Genomic DNA, 20,781 nt, shown 5'->3' with positions numbered 1-20,781 from the left:
GATTAAACTTTTAGACACATAGATATATATTTGTCATTGATGTTACTTGTAGTACTTGGATGGGGATTCCAGGTACCACAGTGGAGTGTGTGGGTCTAGTTCTAGTTGTTGTGTCCTTAGGCAAGACACTGCACCCACATTGCCTTGTGTGGAAATGATGCTCTTCAGCTGTAGAAGTATTACTGACCATAGTATAATGTAGTGTAAGTGTCTTTGATGCAACTATTGTGGATTTTTTTTGTTTGGTTATTTGATTTAAATGTTATTATTTTAGTTTTAACTTGCATCTTTTGTACTGTTATTTTTGTGGGTTTTAGATTATTTTTTGAAGACTCTTGACCTCATTCAGAAAATATTAGATTTTGTTTTGATTTGTTAATTAAGGAGACAGTCCTGATTTTAACCCATCACTAGGCCTCTACCCTCCATCTAAAATGACATTATATTATTCGAGAACACAAACTATTGCAGCTGTATTTCAACACTATTTCAACACTGGGTTAGTGTTACGTTTGACAATAAATCATTATTTTAGTCTTTTGACGACGTTTTAGTGAAGATTTAGGAAACCAAATCTTTTAGTTTTAGTTGATGAAAATGTTCAAATCCATAATAATTCATGAATTTAATAATGATAAATTGTGTGTTATTTCTTACTTGGATGCTGTGTTTGTTTATGGTCTGGACTGGGGCTCTGCCATTGAAAAGTTGAACTTGGATCTAGTCTAGGTCTAATCTAGGTCCATTCATCCATTTATGTTTAATTTTTGATATTTGAGGAAAGCATCAATCCTTAGGGTCAACAAAAATAGGGGGAAAAAATGTGTTTTAGTCTCTAAAAATAAGACATGAAAAATATGACAAAAATATTTTGGTTGACCAAATGAACACCTGCTCTGGGTGAGTCTTCTCTAACCAAACCTCCACCATTGTCGAACAGTCAAAGTCGTCTGACAAGAACCGCCATAAGAAACCCAAAGACGTGAAGCCCAAAGTGAAGAAGCTCAAGTATCACCAGTACATCCCTCCAGATCAGAAGGGCGAGCGATCTCCTCCGCCCATGGACTCAGCCTATGCCCGCCTCCTCCAACAGCAGCAGCTCTTCCTCCAGCTACAGATCCTGAGCCAACAGAAGCACGCACACACCCAGTCCACACCACCAGCACCCGCACAACACTCACCAGCACCTGCACGGGACCCAGGGACCAGCCAGGCAGCCCGCGTTCAGCTACCAGCCTCACCCACCCACACATAACCACAAGTAAGCACATGTGAAGATCAGCAACTGGAATATACACTGTCCTCAAATATTAGGGCTGTTACTTTTGGTCTGAAAGTAGCATGAATCAATATCTAGAATAACTAAACTGATCTATAATGTTCATTATCATTCACTTGTGGATGCACTGCTTAGAAACTTTATTTAGTGCTCTCCTGACACTAGGCCTAAAAACTTACCCTAGACACACCCAGCCTTATCACATCTGCTGCCATGCCCAACTAGTAAAAATCGCAAACTTAACAAAAATGGTAAAATTAGAGAAAACAAAGTGAATTTCTTAGCAAAATTAGAATGATTAGAATTACAGTATTGGAATTATTAAAATTACGGCTGCCAGTATTTTCAGAGAGGACTGTGTGATGTACTTAACTTTGACCACTGCTCTCTCATGTTCAGGGGGACCAGTGAGCAGCTCTCCTGTAGCTCCAGCTCAGCCAACAGTAACTCCTCCTCTCCGATCAAGAACGCCTTCCCCAACCAGAACAGCATCTCAGCGGTCAAGCCTGGACCCCTGCCCGCCAACCTGGATGACCTTAAGGTAGGTTAGATTAGGTTGTTTTATTCGTATCCGTAGGTAAATTTGTTTTACAGATTTGAGGCTGGTTCCACATTTCACATTTCATTCATCCACATTATGAACAATAAACATGTATAAAAACACAATTACAAAATAAACTAATACATTGCTCCAGTGCAGAATGGCTTTGTTCCATAAACAATAAATTAAAATCATCCATCATGTTTGTCTAAAATCACATCAAATATTAAATATATAAAAACACGTGATTTTTCCAAGGCAATGTACTAAAATTTTTAGATAAATAGATTATATTTTATTCATAAGTATGATAGCAGCTGGAAAGAAGCTCCTTTTAAAACGATTCTTTCTAGAGCTTGAGACTAAAAGCTTCTGACCAGAGGGAAGCAGCTGAAACTCTGAGTTTAGTGGATGTTGCATGTCTTTTAAAATCCTCTGGGACATTCTCTGTAACTGTCTTGAGTACAGAGAGTCCAGGCAGCTCTGAGAATGAACAATCACCTCATTTGCCCATTTAACCGACTGACTCAGGGACTTCTTGTTTTTAGCAGTGAAAAAGACCAATGAAAACGTTAAAACTGATTCTATAAACATTTTATAGAACAGTGCCATTATGGTTCTGTCTACATGGTAAAAGGAAAACTTTCTCAGACAATGAAAGTGCTGGTGCCTCTTTTACACACAGTAGCACAATAATCGTCAAAGCTCAAATTTGAATCAGTGAGTGTTCCAAGATACTTATAGGAGTCACACACTCAACTCACTGCCCTTTATATATGTGACATCATTCTGAGGTACGTCCATAGAGGTTTGAATGCAAGCACACATCCTTTTTGCGAATGCAGATGCTGCTTTTCATTCTTTGTTTCTTGAGATATTGACAACTGTTGGCATCTCTAACATTGTACCTTTGGATCTTACTATGCTATGCTGAACTCATAAGGATTTTAATTAGTGCTGGTCCTTATGTAATATGTTAATCATTATTAATGATTTACATAAACTAATTGTAGATGTGAAATCTGTACAAAATGTAATTTGGATTAATGTTTCTTTGATGTTCCTTTTGGAAACTGAAAAAAACAAAACTAAATTTGTAGCTTGCATTGAATGAAATTGAAACTAGCTTTCCACTCAAAATATAAATGGAGTTGTGTTTTGTTTCATTCACACATTTAACTCATAAATCCTGCTTATTTAGGCTGAGTTCTCTCAAACAGAAAACACTCCTTGTGATGTCATGTCATTCATACAGGAAGTGCTCCATTGTGCTCCGCTCCATACACCTTCACTAGAATCATTTGACTAATTTCAAATTGTTGGATTACAAATCTCTGCTGAACAAAAGCTAAAAGGAGCTGCTAATTTGAAAACTACTGCATGACATCACAAGATGGAACAGAGCATTTTGAGCTTTAGAGATGTAGACAGAGTAATAATAAAGGATTACACAAACGTGTGAACAAAACTTTTGATGCGATAACAGCATTATAACATGGCTAAAATCTCACAAGAGTCCATTTTGTGTAATATGGGACCTCTCTAGCATGAATATAACCTGTAATGTCCCTCATGTAGGTGTCCGAGCTGAGGCAGCACTTGCGGATGCGTGGCATGCCCGTCTCTGGGACCAAGACCTCCCTGATCGAACGGCTCCGCCCCTTCACCGAGCCCTGCTGTGGCTCCTCCCCTCCCTCTGACATCACCACTGGCACCTTCCCCGTTACCCCCAGTGGCTCCCTGACCTCCAGCTCACTGTCCCAGGGCTTCTACCCATCCTACACATCTTCATCCAGCCCGCCCATGTCCCCTGCCTCCTCCGAGTTGTCCCTCAACGGGTCCCTGCCGGAGAGCTTCAGTGACATGTCCCCCCACACACATTTCACCCTCCAGCCCTCCCCCACGGACATGGAGGAGGGGCTGGGGGCAGGGCATGGAGTGGAGGGAGCGGGGCTGGATGGGCTGGGGACAGGACAGGAGGGAATGGAGGCAGAGAAAGACAAAATGCTGGTGGAGAAGCAGAAAGTGATCGACGAGCTGACGTGGAAACTGCATCAAGAGCAGAGACAGGTCCCGAATTTTATTAAGTGTGTAGTCCTGGTTTAGACCTGGTTTAGTCCTGGTTTAGGCCTCATATAGTCTTTAGACCTGATTTAGATTTGCTTAGAAGACCACATGTTGGTACTGGAAAAGTTTGAGAACCACTAGTCTAGTATGAGTCTCTTAAATTCCAAATAAACTACTCTACCATCAAACATTAATTATTTATTAGTTAATTAACAGTGCATATAACAGGTGGGACTACTGAAAACATAGTTCACTAGCAAGGACCACACCAGCAACGACATACTGCAAAGAAGAAGTTTCCTGATAATGTACAAGGTAGGGCAGAGATGGCTGGGTCGAGATTCCGTCACAATCTTTTATTGGCCCAGCCGGAACGGGACCCCCCCCTTGTAGGCGTCTTATAGCTGAAAGACAAACAAGATAGAAGGTGGGAGGGTGGGGTCAAGTTAGCTGAGACAAATTGGGATGAAGGGAAAGGCTGCTATTAGAGATGTGGTCGAAGTGAGTTGGGGCGGTAGTTGCTCAGTTGGTAGAGCATTCGCCCAATGATCTGAAGGTTGGCAGTTCGAATCCAGCTCTCAACATAAACATCACAGGTTGAGTGGTCAGATCCACCAACCCACAGGTTGGCTGGTGTGATTCCAGCTCCCACAGTTGAATGATGTCATTGTGTCCTTGTGCAAGACACTTAACCCACCTTGCCCACAGTGTCTGTGTACACTGGTGTGTGAATGTGTGTGTGAATGGGTGAGTGGTTCCTTGTTGTAAAGCGCTTTGAGTGCCTTGAAGGTGGAAAAGCGCTATAGAAAAATGTGACCATTTAATTCTCTGAGGAGGAGGAGGAGGAGGTTGAGGCATGGTCCTACTCCTGAATCTCAGACAATAATTTTCACTCCACTTAAAGGAACTGTATGTAGCAGTTTTAACAAACATTTTTAAAAACATTTTATAATCACAACTGAATCTAAGTTACCAGAGCCTTAACATGCAAATAGAGACGCATCCAAGTTTGTTTCATCCTCAGTTTATGGACAGGCCTTAGAACCTCCAGAATTCCGTCCCTGAGCTGCAGAGGCTGCACTAACACTGACTCATGATTGGCTGCAGGGGTTTAGGTAGCTACACATTTTAGGTTTAAACCAACTGGATTTTTTTTTCTTTTGTAATTAAAAATAAATCAGCATTACAATTGCTCTCAGTAAAAACTCTATTTGATTATCTCAGGACACAGACAGGTTAGTTATACAACTATGAAAAAATATTTACCAAATATTTACGAAGTACTATTCTGTCAGAATTAGGGGGAAAAAAAGTATGTTTTAAGTAAGCTTTAATACACCAAGATAAATGTTTGGACTGTGCTTGTTCCAGGTGGAGGAGCTGAAGATGCAGTTGCACAAGAGAAAGCGCTCATATGGCTCCACCCAGGAAACCGGACCCCCCCTACCCTCCATGCCCCAACACAGCCCCTCTCTCATGGGGCAACACTTCTTCGGAGTCACCGTCAAACAGGAGCCAGTGCCCCTGTCCTCCAGCTGCCCCCTGTCCTCCCCCAAACAGCTGAAGAGCCCGGGCGTGGGGCACATGGAGGAGGCGGGCCCCGGGGGGACACAGCTCATGGACGGGGCCCCTCACTCGGCCTTTCTCAGTCCCCAAGCCTCCCCGCAGGACTCCCCCCCAGGAAAGACATCCCACAGCCCCCAGCCCCTCTCTCCTCACGCCCCCTACCTGCTCACACCTCCACTGGGCAGGGATGAGTGTGGACACCCTCACGGCCTGGGGGGAGCCAGGCTGTGTAGCATGCAGGTAGGTACTGTCTGCTGTGTGTTACAGATCTGGGGCCACATTTATAAAGCTCGCTTACGCACAAATCCTTGCGTACGCGCTCTCTACACCAACCGCAGTATTTATGAACCTCGACTAAAGCGTGGCACTTTGTTTAACTCTACACCAACTCGGGACCTCCTGTAAGCTCTACTGGAGTCTGAAGACACGGAAAAAAAGCAACACTCGTGGAGAGGAGCAGGAGTGAACAGAGTTTGAGGAAGTGTTTGATCAGAAAATCCACGTATATAGAAGAATGACCTTCAGATTTGTGCATTTTAAGTGTCAAAACAGGGAGAAGGACTGTTTGGTCCATTCATTATTCTCCACATTATTATACATTTGAAATTCGTGTACAAGCGCAGCCACATTCCCGGTGTAGCTCAGAGTCTCCCACAGTCCACACCGCGACCATAGACTCCTATAGAACACAGACTGTGACCAACACAGGACGAAATAATGACCCGACCTGAGACAAAAACTCTTCCCTTGAACACAATAGGAGCCAGACTTTGATTTAATGAACGCAATTTTAACACTTTTACTTTAGTCTTTAGTCTGATGTGTTTCCTGCTAAATCTGTGTCCTCTTATCCCTCCTCGCTCCTTTCCCTCTCCAGGGACGGGCATCCAAATCTCTCACACGCGCTTATAATTTGACCATTCAGATCACTGCTTGCACGTATCTACGTGTGTGTATATATATATATATATATATATATATATATATATATATATATATATATATATATATATATATATATATATATATGTATACACACACTATGGAACCAACAACCCCTCAATATTAAAAAAATTTAACTTGGTTAAACATGGTGACATATTTGACCACTGAACAACCAGTTTTAAAGCTTTACAAAACGTTCTATATGAGTTGATCTGTGTTCCATGCTCAATAAGCAAAAAAGAGCCTTCCAAAAGCATTTTTCCTAAACAGCACAGAGCTGTCGCTTCTAGAGCTGCTCTTGTTGTGCAATTTGAATTTCTTTTCACAAACTCCTTCAGAGGAGGTGGAGCAAGATTATTAACAACTTTGTATACCAAAATTAAATCTGCATATTTGATTGTGTTGTCCCAATTTAGGAATTTGTATTTGTCAAGTTTTCTGCAATAATGATAATTATTGGGCTTTTTGTCTAATACATTAAGTGCTTTTTTTATAGAATCTAAATCTCACTATGTCACTCTCATCATATCACTGTGTGTGGCACGAAATTTATCTCCAATGTCCATACTACAGACTACTATTAGAACTCACTGAACTTGTTTTTCCTGTAAACTTTCAGGTACAGCAGAAGAGCGGTGGTCAGATGATGAACTGTTCCTACCCCTCTGACCACAGAGTGTACCCTTCAGACACTGGGGTCAGCCATGGCTCCTCAGTGAAGAGTGAAAACATGTCCAAGGTGATGCCTCGTCCTCATGCTATGGTCTATACAGTACACAGCTCAGTTCACTCCGTCCTTCTGTAGACTCACTCTGTTCACTGTCCATAACCTTCACCCATGTGGCATTTCCCCTTCTGTCTTGTGAGGGGCTAATGTCACGTCTTGCCTGTGTTTCATGTAGAGGTCACTATGTCCCCCTGCTGGTCAGAGGTGTCACTGTAACTCTGTGCGTCAACCTCCCTGTTACGAGGAGGCACTCCAGCAGGTAACCCCCCATGATCCACTAGTGCCCACCCACTGACACCCACTCAGCAGCTTTGTACCCAGCTTTCATTCATCCCCACACGGTGCGCCTCCTGTCCAGCTTAGAGAATATTCATACAGTCCATATTTTCTGGTCTATTTTCTGGTCTGTTATAATGATATTTCCTCATCAACAACACACCCTGAGTTGTGTTTTGTTTCATTCACACACGTTTAAAAACCCTGCAGATTTAGAGTTCTTCTCTCAAAAGAAAACACACCTTATGATGTCAACACAGGAAGTGCTCCACTGTGTTTTTAAACTCCATACACCTTCACTAAAATCATTTGGATGATTTAATCTCTGGAACTGCCAGTCTCTGCTAAACTAAAGGTAAAAGGAGCTACTCACTACACTACCACTTCATAACATCACAAGGGGGAACAGAGCCTTTTGAGTTTTTGATATGCAGACGAACTAATAAACCAGCATTACTCAGTGTGAATGAAACAAAACAAAAAAAAACATATTTTTGAGAAGGTAGCAACATTCTAACATGGCTTAAAGCTCATAAGTCATAAGAGAATTTTGTGTAATATAGGAGCTTTAAAATGTGATGTCGTCAGCAGAGTGCCACCTTCTGAAAGAGTGACAAAGAAGTGCAGAGCAAACATGATATTGTATACATGGTTAAGCATTGTATTTGCTCAGGCTGATTCTTGATGTCTGTGGCTTTGTAATACTGAAATCTCCCCAAAAATCAACACTAAAGCTTGATCTGCTTTTATTTTTTGAGGCATAAAACTTTCTACAAAAAACGTTCTACAGCTATCATTGCAGTTGTTCATGTTTGGGTGGGCACCATGAAGACCCTCTCCTGTTTCCATGTGAGAAAGCACCTCTGCTGCTGGGGAAAGTAGTGCAGGGTATGCACTGAGCAAGGTCTTGGTGGAAAAGGATCTGAGGGAAATAGACAGGTTTCTGCTTGAGTGCACCTTGCCTCTTACACTGTGACTCACTTGTTCCTTTGCATCTTTCTGTCATTTTTGTGATGAAATAGACTACACTATCTGCACTAGCTTCTCCACCAGCTTCGTGCTGAACAAACCAAACACTGGATGGTGCTTGAATACTGGTGGGAAAACATGGTGACTCTTTGTATTCAACCTGTGTGTCTCTCCAGCAGCTAAACAGGAGTCAGCAGATGGACGAACTGTTGGACGTACTTATAGAAAATGGAGGTAAATAGTGTACATTTCTGCTGTATTACTGTAATTATGGAGCCTCTCTGTGACATGCCTGTGTCCAGAAGACATAAAGAACAGATTGAAACAAACCATCAACCATAGACACACAACAGGAACACTGAGTTCTGAGGAGTCCTTTTATGCCGCATCTGGGCAGGTGGCAGCCCTTGGTTTTAATGCGGCCTTTGGCAAGTTTTTGATGATAGTTATTATAGTTTAGTGAATACAGTACATTATCATATATTTCTTCAGAGATTTGCTCATAAGCATTTGATAGATTAGATTAATTTGTTTGAAAGCAGTTTCATAAAACATGAGTAAAAGTGTAATAAAAAACTAGAACTAGCCAGTCAGCATCTGCAATGTCTGATGCAGGTCTGGTCCTCTTCCATATGCCTAGATTCAAATACGGTTTGGAAAAAAAAATTTCACCGACCCTATATTATTCCATCTATATACAAAATTCCATCCAAAATACAGGGACCATTTATGCACAAGGAACACATTTTCTGACTGTTAAGTTTGTCACATTGCTTGGTCTGATAGTAACTACCATGTCATCTGGGAAAGCTTCAGACCTTATTTACAGTAACGCTGGAAGGAAACGTCCATGCAGGAAGTAAAACTTTTCCAAAATGGCCAAACCAGGGAAAGCTAAGCAATATTACTAGAATAACCTGTATAATATAAACTGTACATGGGTCAGTAACATGATGTAGGCATTTTTATGTCCAGAAGCCACAATTTTTCTAGTTATTAATATATGAAGGTTTAAATTATCTTAATTGATTTGTTTTATATCACTTTATTTGTACCAATATGCATAAGCCAAATTTGAAAGAATATTATAGGTTTAAAGTATCGAAATGTCATTCATGGGTCACACGTAGAATCAGTGATAACATTTGTTTGCCTTTTTTTTTTTTTTATTACATATCATAAACTTTTCAGAATCTCATTCAGTGACATGGGTCACACGTAGAACTGGTAATAATATCAGTAATAACATTTGTTTGCAAAAATTATACAAATTTATTAAAATCAAATGCCTTAAATAAAGGTGTCTCCAAAAGCCCATTTCATCAATGTCATTCAGTAAATGTTAAAGGGCCATTTTGAACAATAATGTGAGATCTTTTCTCGTGTATCATGTATATCGTACATCACTCTGTGGACACTGCAGGACTCTGAAGTGGAAACAAGTCTCAGATTTGGCTTTTTAGTTTTTGCTGTTGACGCTTTTGTAACAAGAAGTACAAATGCCACAATTTTAGATGTCATTCGATGTTATAATTTTTTTAATATTACATTTGAAACCAGTGCTTGGTATGAGCACTACTGAGGCTTGTATTTCTCTTTGATGGATAAAGTATAAACCAGTTTAGAATAAAAATGTTTGAATACACAAAATGTGTAACACAAAGTGTGTCATTTGGTGAAACAGACCTGTGACTGTTGTAGCTTTTAACTCAAAAATATCTGCATTTCTTTTACTTTTTTTTTTTTTTTTGTATTATTTACTATACAAATAAAACTATATATGTTACTATATCTACATTTTTTATGTAAAATTATCACATAAATAAAGGAAATTAGGTTTGGTAGATTGATTAGTAATTTTCAAAATGCAACTGGACAATAAATATATTAGCCCACAATATCGATACTGTATCCCCAAGTTTCACAATATGTCAATATTTTTGCACTATCTTAGTATATATCTATGTCTGTAATATGCTTTTAAAGATTAGGTCAAATCTAGGGTATAAATAAAGTATAACTTGCTAGGTTAGAGGGATTCAATCTCTGTTTAACTTTCTATATCTCTCCCATGACGGCAGGATGCCCGGGTCTGCTGGTGCCTAGGTTCCACCGGCACTACGAGCACCCACCGCCTGGTCAGCTGCCCTACGACCACCCAGCCAATCATCTGCCAGAGGGCCATCTGGAGACGCTGCTGAGCACTCCCATTGGCCGAAGCATGGAGGGGGAGGGGGAGGGCTACAGTGCTCAACCCCGGCAACCTCACCACGTCGGGGACAAGCTGCTGCTGTCCGCACCCGAGCTCCAGGGGGTGGCCTTCAGCATGGCCTTTAGTGAGGCTCCCTGGGACAACATGGAGTGGCTGGACCTGACCCCACCCACCTCCGCCAACACGTACAGTGTAGCCCCGCCCACTGCACCCAGCGTCTTCACCAGCGAGTTCCTGGATGTGACAGACATGAGCCTGAGCGCCGCCATGGACCTCCCCCTGGACCACTGGTGAAGGAACACCGCTGGATGCTACATTGGTGATGGACTTCTATTAGAAGTACCAGAGAACTTGATGGTACTCAGTGGGAGCTACAGACCAGGTGACCTCTGGCATTATGGTTTTATATACTGTTGTTTCTGTTATTGTCCTGGCTGGATACTGGCCATATGTTGAGAATGAATCCACAAGTCATGTAATACTTTTGAGCGTTTGAGTTATGTTACAATGTTGTATCCTCATCAAAACAAACTAAGGTTGGGTAATACTGACGTAATTCCATGGAGCTCCTTTCTGTTTTTAAAGTCGAGACATCTTCAGACACTAAACTTTAAACTTGATCTGACTATTTAAGTGCACTAAATTTGCTTCTTTTTTGCTACTAAACTGTGTTTTAATTGTACTGTCTATGGTTTCTTTCCAGTTTTAGAAACTTCAGTGCAAATTAGGTAAATCTGCTTCTTTCTGGTAAAACAAACAAATAAGCACATATCTAAATCTGTGTGCTGCCAGTTTCTAGTAGTTGGGGACATCACAAGAGACTGTCTTGATTACAGCCAGAAGTTCCTGATTACAAACCCCTCAAGCTTCTTTTTAATCCTCCAGCCCACCCCCAGTCTCCCCTTTAGTCCCCCGAGTACTGCCCAGTTTAGCAGCTCTATTTAAAATGTGGTTGTGAATGGAGTTTACAACCACATGTTTAGTTTAGTCCCAGTTTACCAGAAGCAGACATTGCTTTAGTTTTCTTTTTCACTAGAAACAGAAATCATTTCATATTGTCAACAGAAAGCTTTTGTCAGTTTTAGACTTACTCACAGTGGAAAGAGGAATCACAGCTTTTACTCAAGTAAAGAGTACTGTTATACTGTACAATATATTACTTAAGTAGGAGCAAAAGTATGGCGTCTGAAAAGTACTTGCGTAAATTTACCGTTTGCAATGTTTGTTTTTGATGAGGGAACATTCTTGCATATTTTAAAGACCAAAACAGTGGATTGGTGAAATATGTCTCCTTTATGTTTCAAATTACAGTACCTTTAATGCTCCAGACCAGTGTTACTCCTCAACTTGAAGACAGCCTGTGAACCATCTGCATTTTTGGTCTTGTACTTATTTTTATGACTGGAAATCTGAAGGAGCACAAGGTGAACCGGAGGTGCGGCAGTGGGACGCGTGGACACATCATAAATAGTGCGTTGTGTGTACGCAGTTTGTCAGATTTTGTAAATATAAAATCAAAGATCTCACGTTGCACCTTTAGCTTGGTCACATTTTTCACGTTTTGCTAATTTGTGTGTAAAAAGAATGTATTTTTGTACTCACTTTTACTGGCTTGTTTATCCACCGAGTTGCATTATGGGAAATGTATTTTTTAATGTCTTATTGCTGAAAATGTGCCTTATTCATTTTATCCAATGAAATTTCCAAAAAGCATTACGAAATAGATGTATTTACATGTCTCAAAATTAGAATTCATTTGAGATGACTAGTTTAGATACTTGCTAGGCTTAAAGGTACATCATGGAACTTTTCCGAATGGGTGTCTGTCACCATAGAGATAGAGAGTGAATGTTCCACAGTATGGTATTAAACTTATCTAACATACATGAATTCAATTGCAAGTATTTGTATTGTTTTTACTGTGAGTGTGGTTGCCTCTCCACAGACCTGACTTGTAACTTGGTTTGATGATGTCTTGTGTATTTGTCTAATGCCATACAGTGGAACACTCGAAAAGTTATAGAATCTCCATGGAGGCAAGAAGTTGTTGGTCTTTCATCAGAAAAGTTACATAGTGCAACTTAAATTTGGGACTAAAATGTTGAAATTGTTGAAAGCATTTTTTTTGACTGATTTATCATTTTATTTATTTATTTTCTAAAAACTTTTCTAAAAACTAAAAATTGCACTTGAAACAAACAAAAACAAAAAACATTTAATTCAAAATGTTATAATTTTTATGCAAAATGTAAGTATTAAATCACATTTTTGGGCCTTCTGATCCAAACTAGTTAAAAGTACTCAAATGTAAATTCTGAATTCAAGTTTTTTTTTTTTTTTTTTTTTTTCAGTTTGCTGAACCACAAATGATTTGAACATCTCTATTGTTACGACTTTGTGTTTAACATTTTAAAGTGTACCCTTTGTCACCTTTATTTATTCTTATTGTGAGCCTATATTTATACTGACATTCCTATGGCCACCAAACCCCATGTTACTACAAAGTCAGGAACCATTTTGCTAGGGTGTTTAAAGGAGACATTTTCTGTTTTTGTCTGTTGTATTTTATCTGATACCTGTTCCATATGAACACTCGGTTTAAGGTGAATAATCCTTGGTATAGGCTTTCAAAACACGTAGGAGCTCTTCTTAGCTCTACAGCTTCACCAAATAGATGGACCAAAATATAGGTATTTCTTAATAATTATGTGTTGTTTAAACACCTTAGAAAACATGCATTCTTACTGTGAGTGAGCTTACCTCTCCACAGATCTTACCTTTAACTAAGCCTGGAGATGCTTGCTGTCCTATTTTGTTCAAAGCCCTGTCAAACCATTTGGAACCAAACCATGTCTCATTTTGATAACCCAGAATTGCAACGGTTGTTGAGCATTTGAATTGTGGTATATTTTGCTTCTCTTGAGTAGTAAGTAGGGGCAGTCCTTGGAATGTTCCGCAGTATGGGTTAAAGTAAAAAATTAAATACTAAGAATTTACATCAGTTCAGTGGAGATGACGAATACATAAAAATAAAAATAAAAAAACTTGGAAAACATGCATACTGCAAGCAAGGTTGCCTCGCCACAGATCTGACCTGTGACTTGGCCTGATGGCATGATCCACTTGTTTCAAATAGAGATAAATATGTAAAGGTGGAATTATGCACTAATTCAACTTTTCTTTTTCAACTAAATTGGGCATGGTGTTTTAATAATATTATCTACCACCCCTCCACCCCCCCTTGCTCCCCCCTTTAGTCCTTCAGACCCCGCCCCTCATGCCCCGTCACTCTCCCCTTTAGTCCTTCAGACCCCGCCCCTTGTGCCCCGTCACTCTCTCCTTTGGTTCTTCAGACCCCGCCTTTCCTCCCCCGTCACTCTCCCCTTTAGTCCCTCAGACCCCGCCTTTCCTCCCCCGTCACTCTCCCCTTTAGTCCTTCAGACCCCGCCTTTCCTCACCCGTTACTCTCCCCTTTAGTCCTTCAGACCCCGCCTTTCCTCCCCCGTCACTCTCCCCTTTAGTCCTTCAGACCCCCCCCCTCGCGTCCCTTCACTCTCCCCTTTAGTCCTTCAGACCCCGCCTGTCCTCCTCCGTCACTCTCCCCCTTTAGTCCTTCAGACCCCGCCCCTCATGCCCCGTCACTCTCCCCTTTAGTCCTTCAGACCCCGCCTTTCCTCCCCCGTCACTCTCCCCTTTAGTCCCTCAGACCCCGCCCCTCATGCCCCGTCACTCTCCCCTTTAGTCCTTCAGACCCCGCCTTTCCTCCCCCGTCACTCTCCCCTTTAGTCCTTTAGACCCTGCCTTTCCTCCCCCCTCACTCTCCCCTTTAGTCCTCCAGACCCTGCCTTTCCTCCCCCGTCACTCTCCCCTTTAGTCCTTCAGACCCCGCCCCTCATGCCCCGTCACTCTCCCCTTTAGTCCTTCAGATCCCGTCTTTCCTCCTCCGTCACTCTCCCCTTTAGTCCTCCAGGTGCTGCCCAGTTTTTGCAGCTCTATTTGAAATGCAGTTGTGGGTGGATTTTAGGTGTTCCACTTCAAATGTCATACTGTAGAACATTCCAATGTATAGTACCCTCTTCCAGGAAAAAAATAAAAAATAAATAAAAAATCATAGTGCAGATTTAAACATGTACCCCGAAAAACATGTACAAAGGAAAAAGTTGAGATGTCTCCTTAAAAAGCCTATACACCTGCCCAGTACTAGCACTTGACCGTATGAAATGTAATATATTTGACCTGTACTTACTGTGAATACTGTGCCTTCACTTAAATATGTGTGTTCACTCAGTGTTGTTTGACCAAAACTTGGACTTCCTGTTTGCTTCTCAGAGCTGCCAAGTGCGTGGATGAATGTCCTACAAGTATGTGCCTCTGGTCCATGGACGTCTGCTGTTTTTAATTGTCATCTGAGTCTGAGTTAGCAATAGCATTAGCATTAGCATAGCGTCACCCTGACAGGAGCTTGTTGCTTGGCCACAGAGCTGCAGTCCGCTGTAGACACGACGAGACTCCCTGTATCCAGAACAGAGCAATAAATGATTCACTGCTAAAGGACGTCTGGCTGGTTCATTCATTTAATTTTCATGGTATGAAAAGTGAACAGGAATTTTACTTCTATAGGAGGGTTTCAGTCACGTGATCACGATGATGCGCGAATTTCAGGTGGAGGGCAGGAAGTGAAGACAAACATGGCACTGGAGAACACAGATATGGAGAAGAGTTCTTATTGTAAGGATTTAGAGCACGGGTGTCAAACATAACAGGGTCAGATTCGGCCCTCCAAGAAATCTGGCCCTCAGCTGATTTTCTACAAAAATATTTTAATTATATTTTCTATTAAAATATTGTTAATTTTCTGTGGTGTTTATCACAGCAGCGTCTCCAGCGTCTCTGTACGTGGCCCCTCCCACCAGAGCAGCACAAATGAAGACTTGTCTCTTTCCAAACGCTCTTAAAGGACGATCGTTTTGACTGTTGACCGTGACACCCTCATCAGCAAAATGTCCAAAATGAGAAAAGTGGAGCAGAGTGCAGGATTTTACAAGAAAAATGGACTAATTCCTATTTACATACAAGTTAATGTTAAAACATTGTGTTGAAGTTGCATTTTTCTTAAAGTTTCAGGTTGTTCATCATATTATAATATTTTGTAAAAGAAAGAGTTCATCAATTAAAAAAGATTTCTGTAATAGATTTGCGTTTCTCTGCACAAATATGAACTTATTGCTATTTTTGGGGTTTATATGCCATGAGTTTTCTGATCCGGCCCCTTTGGGATCAAAGCAAGTTGGATACGGCCCCCGGACCAAAATGAGTTTGACACCCCTGTGTCCCCTTGCCAGTAGCAAGACAAAGGTACGAGCAGTTAGTCGACAAATATATTGGGCATGACCCAATCTCATTGAAAATGTGAGAATTTTCAACCAAATTAAAAGATTTGCCAACAATCGAGGCAGAGGATATCACGAACTATTTAGCTCTTCAGACATCGTTCTACACCAGAGATGAAGGCGTACAAAAGTTTGGAGGCATAGAACTTTTTTTGTCAGTGGATGGGTCCTCAACCTTGGTGCAAAACGCCTAAATGATGATTATCATTTGGTCTTCGCCGGGCTGAGTGTTTCTCTTATTTTATGTGTATAGACTGTAATGGAAAAACTGCAGTGTATCGGCAACTATTTAATGTCAACAAACGTCGTTAGCCGTTAGTTGTTAATGCTTCGTTTATGTTTAGGTAAACCACAAAAAACAATTTAGCTTTGTTGAAGTGGTCACTGCAGACACGAGCATTAGTGAATTGCTCCTCCCGACCGCAAACAGGTTTGTAATCCACTTTTTATGGCGTTTTTCTGTCAGCTTTTCCCATTTCTGACCTTTGTGGACGACTATATTCGGTACTCCAAAAAAAATCACTTTTCCTTCTCTCGGTTAGAACGATTGGCACAGCCATAAACTACACAACACACTGGCATTTTCCTCCAGTCAGTTCACTTCCTGCCCTCCATCTGATTTTGCGTGCTGACAAACGTAGCCCTGTGACGTCACGTGAAACCCAGATATTGGGGATTAATAATATTAATGATCAACATGTGACGTTTTATTGTTTTGAAAATGCAGAAAGTTAAACTAGGGTGACCAAACGTCCGTTTTTCCCCGGACATGTCCGTATTTTGCGTCATGTCCGGGGTGTCCGGGTTTTTTTTTATAAAGTGATGCAAATGTCCGGGTTTTCAGTACCGTTCATTGGGGGCATTAAACTGAGCGTATTTTGTAGCATCTGTGACTCAGAAGGAGCGAGACACAAACAGTCGGTCAGTCTGCAATATACCGAAGCACAAATGCGCATTTAACAATGACTTGTACAAGAAATTCTCCATTTTCCGTCTCGGTCGGGACAAGTGGGAGGTCATGTGCACAGGTTGTGAGGTGAGAGTACAGTGGTCCCTTGTTTATCGTGGGGGTTATGTTCTAAAAATAACCCGCGATAGGTGAAATCCGCGAAGTAGTCAACTTTATATTTTACAATTATTCTATCTGTTTTAAGGCTGTAAAACCCCTCAGCACACACTTTATACACTTTTCTCAGACAGGACAGGTGCAACCCTTTTTACTTCCTTCTTAAAACTTATTGCTGCTGTCGTTCTTGTGTTATTTTCCTCCTTCTTTATGTAACAAACTGAAGATTCCCCCCAAAAGGTGTCCGGGTTTTCACAAACGGAAATATGGTCACCCTATATTTGTATAATGCCATACAGTGGAACACTCCAAAAGTTATAGAATCTCCATGGAGGCAAGAAGCTGTTGGTCTTTTTATCAGAAAAGTTACATAGTGCAACTTTAATTTTGGACTAGCTTTTCAGCTATAAGAACTTGTCAAAACCTGATCTGGTCAGATCTCAGGAGCTCAACAGCACAGGGTAGGGTTAGTGATCGATAGGAGACCACTGCAATACTAGTTGCCACAGTGGCTCTACAGTGCTCATCCATCAAACCTGGTTTTTACACAGACCAGTGCTTTCTGTCATTGTGTCCTTGTGACACTTCACCCACATTGCTTGGTATGAATATGGTGTATGTGAGAGTGTTGGTGGTGGGAGACTGGCAAAATTGCAGAGTGGCAGCCTCACTTCCATCAGTTAGGGCGGTTGTGGCTACAATAGGAGCTTATCACAATGAGTTTGGAAGGAATAATGTACTGTAAATGTATCTTTGAGTGTCAAGTCCAAGACAATGCATTCTTATTAATACTTAATATACTTAGTGTTAACACTGGGTCACCATGAATAACTTGTCCATGGATTTAGACTAGGAGTATTTTTACAGAAGAGAAGTCCTAACAGCAAATTTGAGGAAAAGTCTGTAAATTTTACATAATTTGGGGGTGCTGATTCAGAATATTTTGTTTACCAAGATGGAGTTCTAAGCCTTCTAATTTGCATATTAATATATATGTAAATAACCTGTGGTATAATTTATCTTGTTGAAATCTCTTGTGACTTTTTATGATTGTTTTTTGTGTTGTACCATGTTCTGTTGTTGACCATTGACTTGCGCATTTGTGTTTGGCGCTTTTATTTTGAAAGGTTTATGTTTGTCTGAGAGGGGAGAAAACGTTGCGGAGCAAATGTACACATATCATTTTTGGTATTTTTCTAAGTTTTTTGTTTAGCTGAAGAGGCACAAAGCTCTTATGGCAGATTTGAAGGATTTATTGACATTAAATCTAAAAATCGCCAGTTCAAGTCAAGTCTTCATTCAGAGGGATATGTAAGAGCTTTACCTCCACTCGCTACACCGAGCTGCCTGTGGAATCAAGCAGCGGACAACAGTTAACGGATACGGTGAAAGACATCTACACTGATAATGGAGGATAAAGAAGTGCAAATACACAAATTACAAATGGATATAAAGGAAAAGAGAGCTTTGTTACACCAAGCAAATACCGAGAGCATGTCAAGACAAGAATTAAAGGACGAATTAGAATATATGGAAAGACAATTAGCTGAACTGCAACGTAAAATGGAACCAACAGCTGATCTAGTGTGCCCACAGAAAAAATGCTTGTCTATCACAGAGAAGAACTGATTAAAAGAAAGAGAGAAAACTGCTAAGTATTTATGAACAATGGAAAAGCCAATCAGAAAGTATAGAGAATATTTAAAGAATGACTTACCAGACACCAAGTAATGGCAGATGATATTGAAAAGGCAATGAACGACATGATGAAAGCATACAGTGAAATAAGAGATCGTACTACAGCATCTCCTGATATAAGGCATAAAATGGACTCTTGTGAAGCCGTAACTAAAAACATTATGAAAATTGTTTTTGAGCGTTTAGCGGCAATAGATGAATATGATGCAGAAAGAGAAAGGCAGCGACTTCACCAACTCTTAGCTCACGAACATGCCCGATCCATCTATACCAGGGGTGTCAAACTCATTTTGGTCCGGGGGCCGTATCCAACCTACTTTGATCCCAAAGGGGCCAGATCAGAAAACTCATGGCATATAAACCCCAAAAATAAAAATAAATTCAAATATTTGTGCAGAGAAACACAAATCTATTACAGAAATCTTTTTTAATTGATGAACTCTTTCTTATTATAATATTATAATATTATGAACAACCTGAAATTTTAAGAAAAAATCAATTTCAACATTTAAAATATTTTAGTAGAAAATCACCCAAGGGCCACATTAACAGTAGTGGAGGGCCAGATCTGGCCCCCGGGCCTTATGTTTGACACCTGTGATCTATGGTACTGCCTCACATTCAGGTATCGGTCGGCAGTGAGAAACTTTAAGCATAGCAGCCAAGAGAATTGATGCGGCTGCAGAATTAGCCGCAAAGGAAGCGCAGTATAAAATCGCGCAAGAGGAAATTACACAAAAGGAGAAAATAAGGGACATGGAAGAGCAACACAAGAGGGAATTAGATGCACAGAAATCTAAACTTGAACGTTTAAGGGCTGAAAAGGAAATGCAAGCTGCTCGTGCAAAGCTACAGATTTATGACAAAGAAATGAAAGTGGACACAGACAGTCAGGTTATGTCACAGCGCAATATACCGCTCTCTGTCAACCACAACTTGACACATGTACCACCAGCACCATCTACAGGCTTATTTCAACCACTCATGCAGCACAATGACCTATTATTTCCCATGTACAACCCTGTGCATCAACCAAACCCTCAAATTGTTATTTCCCAGTTGGCCCAAGCTATTCAAGACAGCATAGCCATAAACAGAATCCCAGTGCCAATGCCCAATGTGTTCAGCGGAGATCCAATCACCTACATCGAATGGAAGGCGTCATTCATCTCACTTGTGGATTGCAAAGGTATTTCATCTGCTGATAAACTACATTTGATGAAAAGATATATTACAGGCCCAGCACAAAAATGTCTTGAAGGCACATTTTATCGCAGTGATGAAGAGGCATACAAAGATGCATGGAAAAGGCTTGACCAACGTTATGGTCAGCCCTTCGTTATCCAAAGAGCTTTTAGAGATAAGCTGTCAAAGTGGCCAAAAATTTACTCAAAGGATGCAGAAGGTTTAAGGACATTTTCAGATTTCCTAATGGCCTGTCTTCAAGCAATGCCATATGTAAAGAGCCTAGAAATACTAAGTGACTGTGAGGAAAACCAAAAGTTGTTGCAGAAAGTTCCTGAATGGCTTGCAAATCGCTGGAATCGACAAGTCACAACTGCTCTTATGGAAGGTAAAGAATTTCCATCTTTTAAGGATTTTGCAGAATTTCTGTCAGTTGAGGCAGAGATAGCATGTAACCCAGTGACCTCATCATATGCCTTACATTCATGTAGCTCAGTCCAAGAGAAAAGAAACACAAGAGAAATTAAATCAAATAGATCCACAACTCAAGTTTTTACAACACAAGCCACTGTACACACTGATAAAACAAGGTCAAACAACATAAGGTTAAAAGTACCCTGCATGTTTTGTAAAGATGAGACACATCAACTTTCAAAGTGCTCAAAGTTTCAGGAAAAGGCTCTTGAAGAAAAGCGGACTTTTGTCAAAAACAATAAACTGTGTTATGGGTGCTTAAAAGTAGGTAACAATGCCAAAGGGTGTCATCATCGCCACACTTGTGACATTTGCAAAGGAAGGCATCCCACGTGTCTGCATAACGAAAATCACAATGTAAGTGAAAGGACCTCAAACCCCATCCA

General features: G+C 40.7%; 1 protein-coding gene across 1 annotated transcript in view; it reads left to right on the top strand.

Annotated features, from left to right (window-relative positions):
* The window catches only part of myocd (myocardin), a 238,826-nt gene extending 226,148 nt beyond the window's left edge, over positions 1 to 12,678 (top strand). Inside the window, 9 exon segments of the mRNA XM_055150459.1 lie at positions 941 to 1,153; positions 1,155 to 1,261; positions 1,679 to 1,820; positions 3,399 to 3,890; positions 5,259 to 5,693; positions 7,018 to 7,137; positions 7,301 to 7,384; positions 8,547 to 8,604; positions 10,452 to 12,678. Coding sequence (XP_055006434.1) covers positions 941 to 1,153; positions 1,155 to 1,261; positions 1,679 to 1,820; positions 3,399 to 3,890; positions 5,259 to 5,693; positions 7,018 to 7,137; positions 7,301 to 7,384; positions 8,547 to 8,604; positions 10,452 to 10,876 — 2,076 coding nt within the window. The 3' untranslated portion in view covers positions 10,877 to 12,678.
* Positions 12,679 to 20,781: the final 8,103 nt, after the last annotated feature.

This window comes from Boleophthalmus pectinirostris, unplaced genomic scaffold, assembly GCF_026225935.1.
Source record: "Boleophthalmus pectinirostris isolate CB_2022bp ecotype Guang Dong unplaced genomic scaffold, ASM2622593v1 HiC_scaffold_14, whole genome shotgun sequence".
In the NCBI taxonomy this organism is placed as follows: Eukaryota; Metazoa; Chordata; class Actinopteri; order Gobiiformes; family Gobiidae; genus Boleophthalmus; species Boleophthalmus pectinirostris.
Note: the sequence above shows the minus strand (reverse complement) of the source record. Positions and strands in the feature narration are given on the sequence as shown.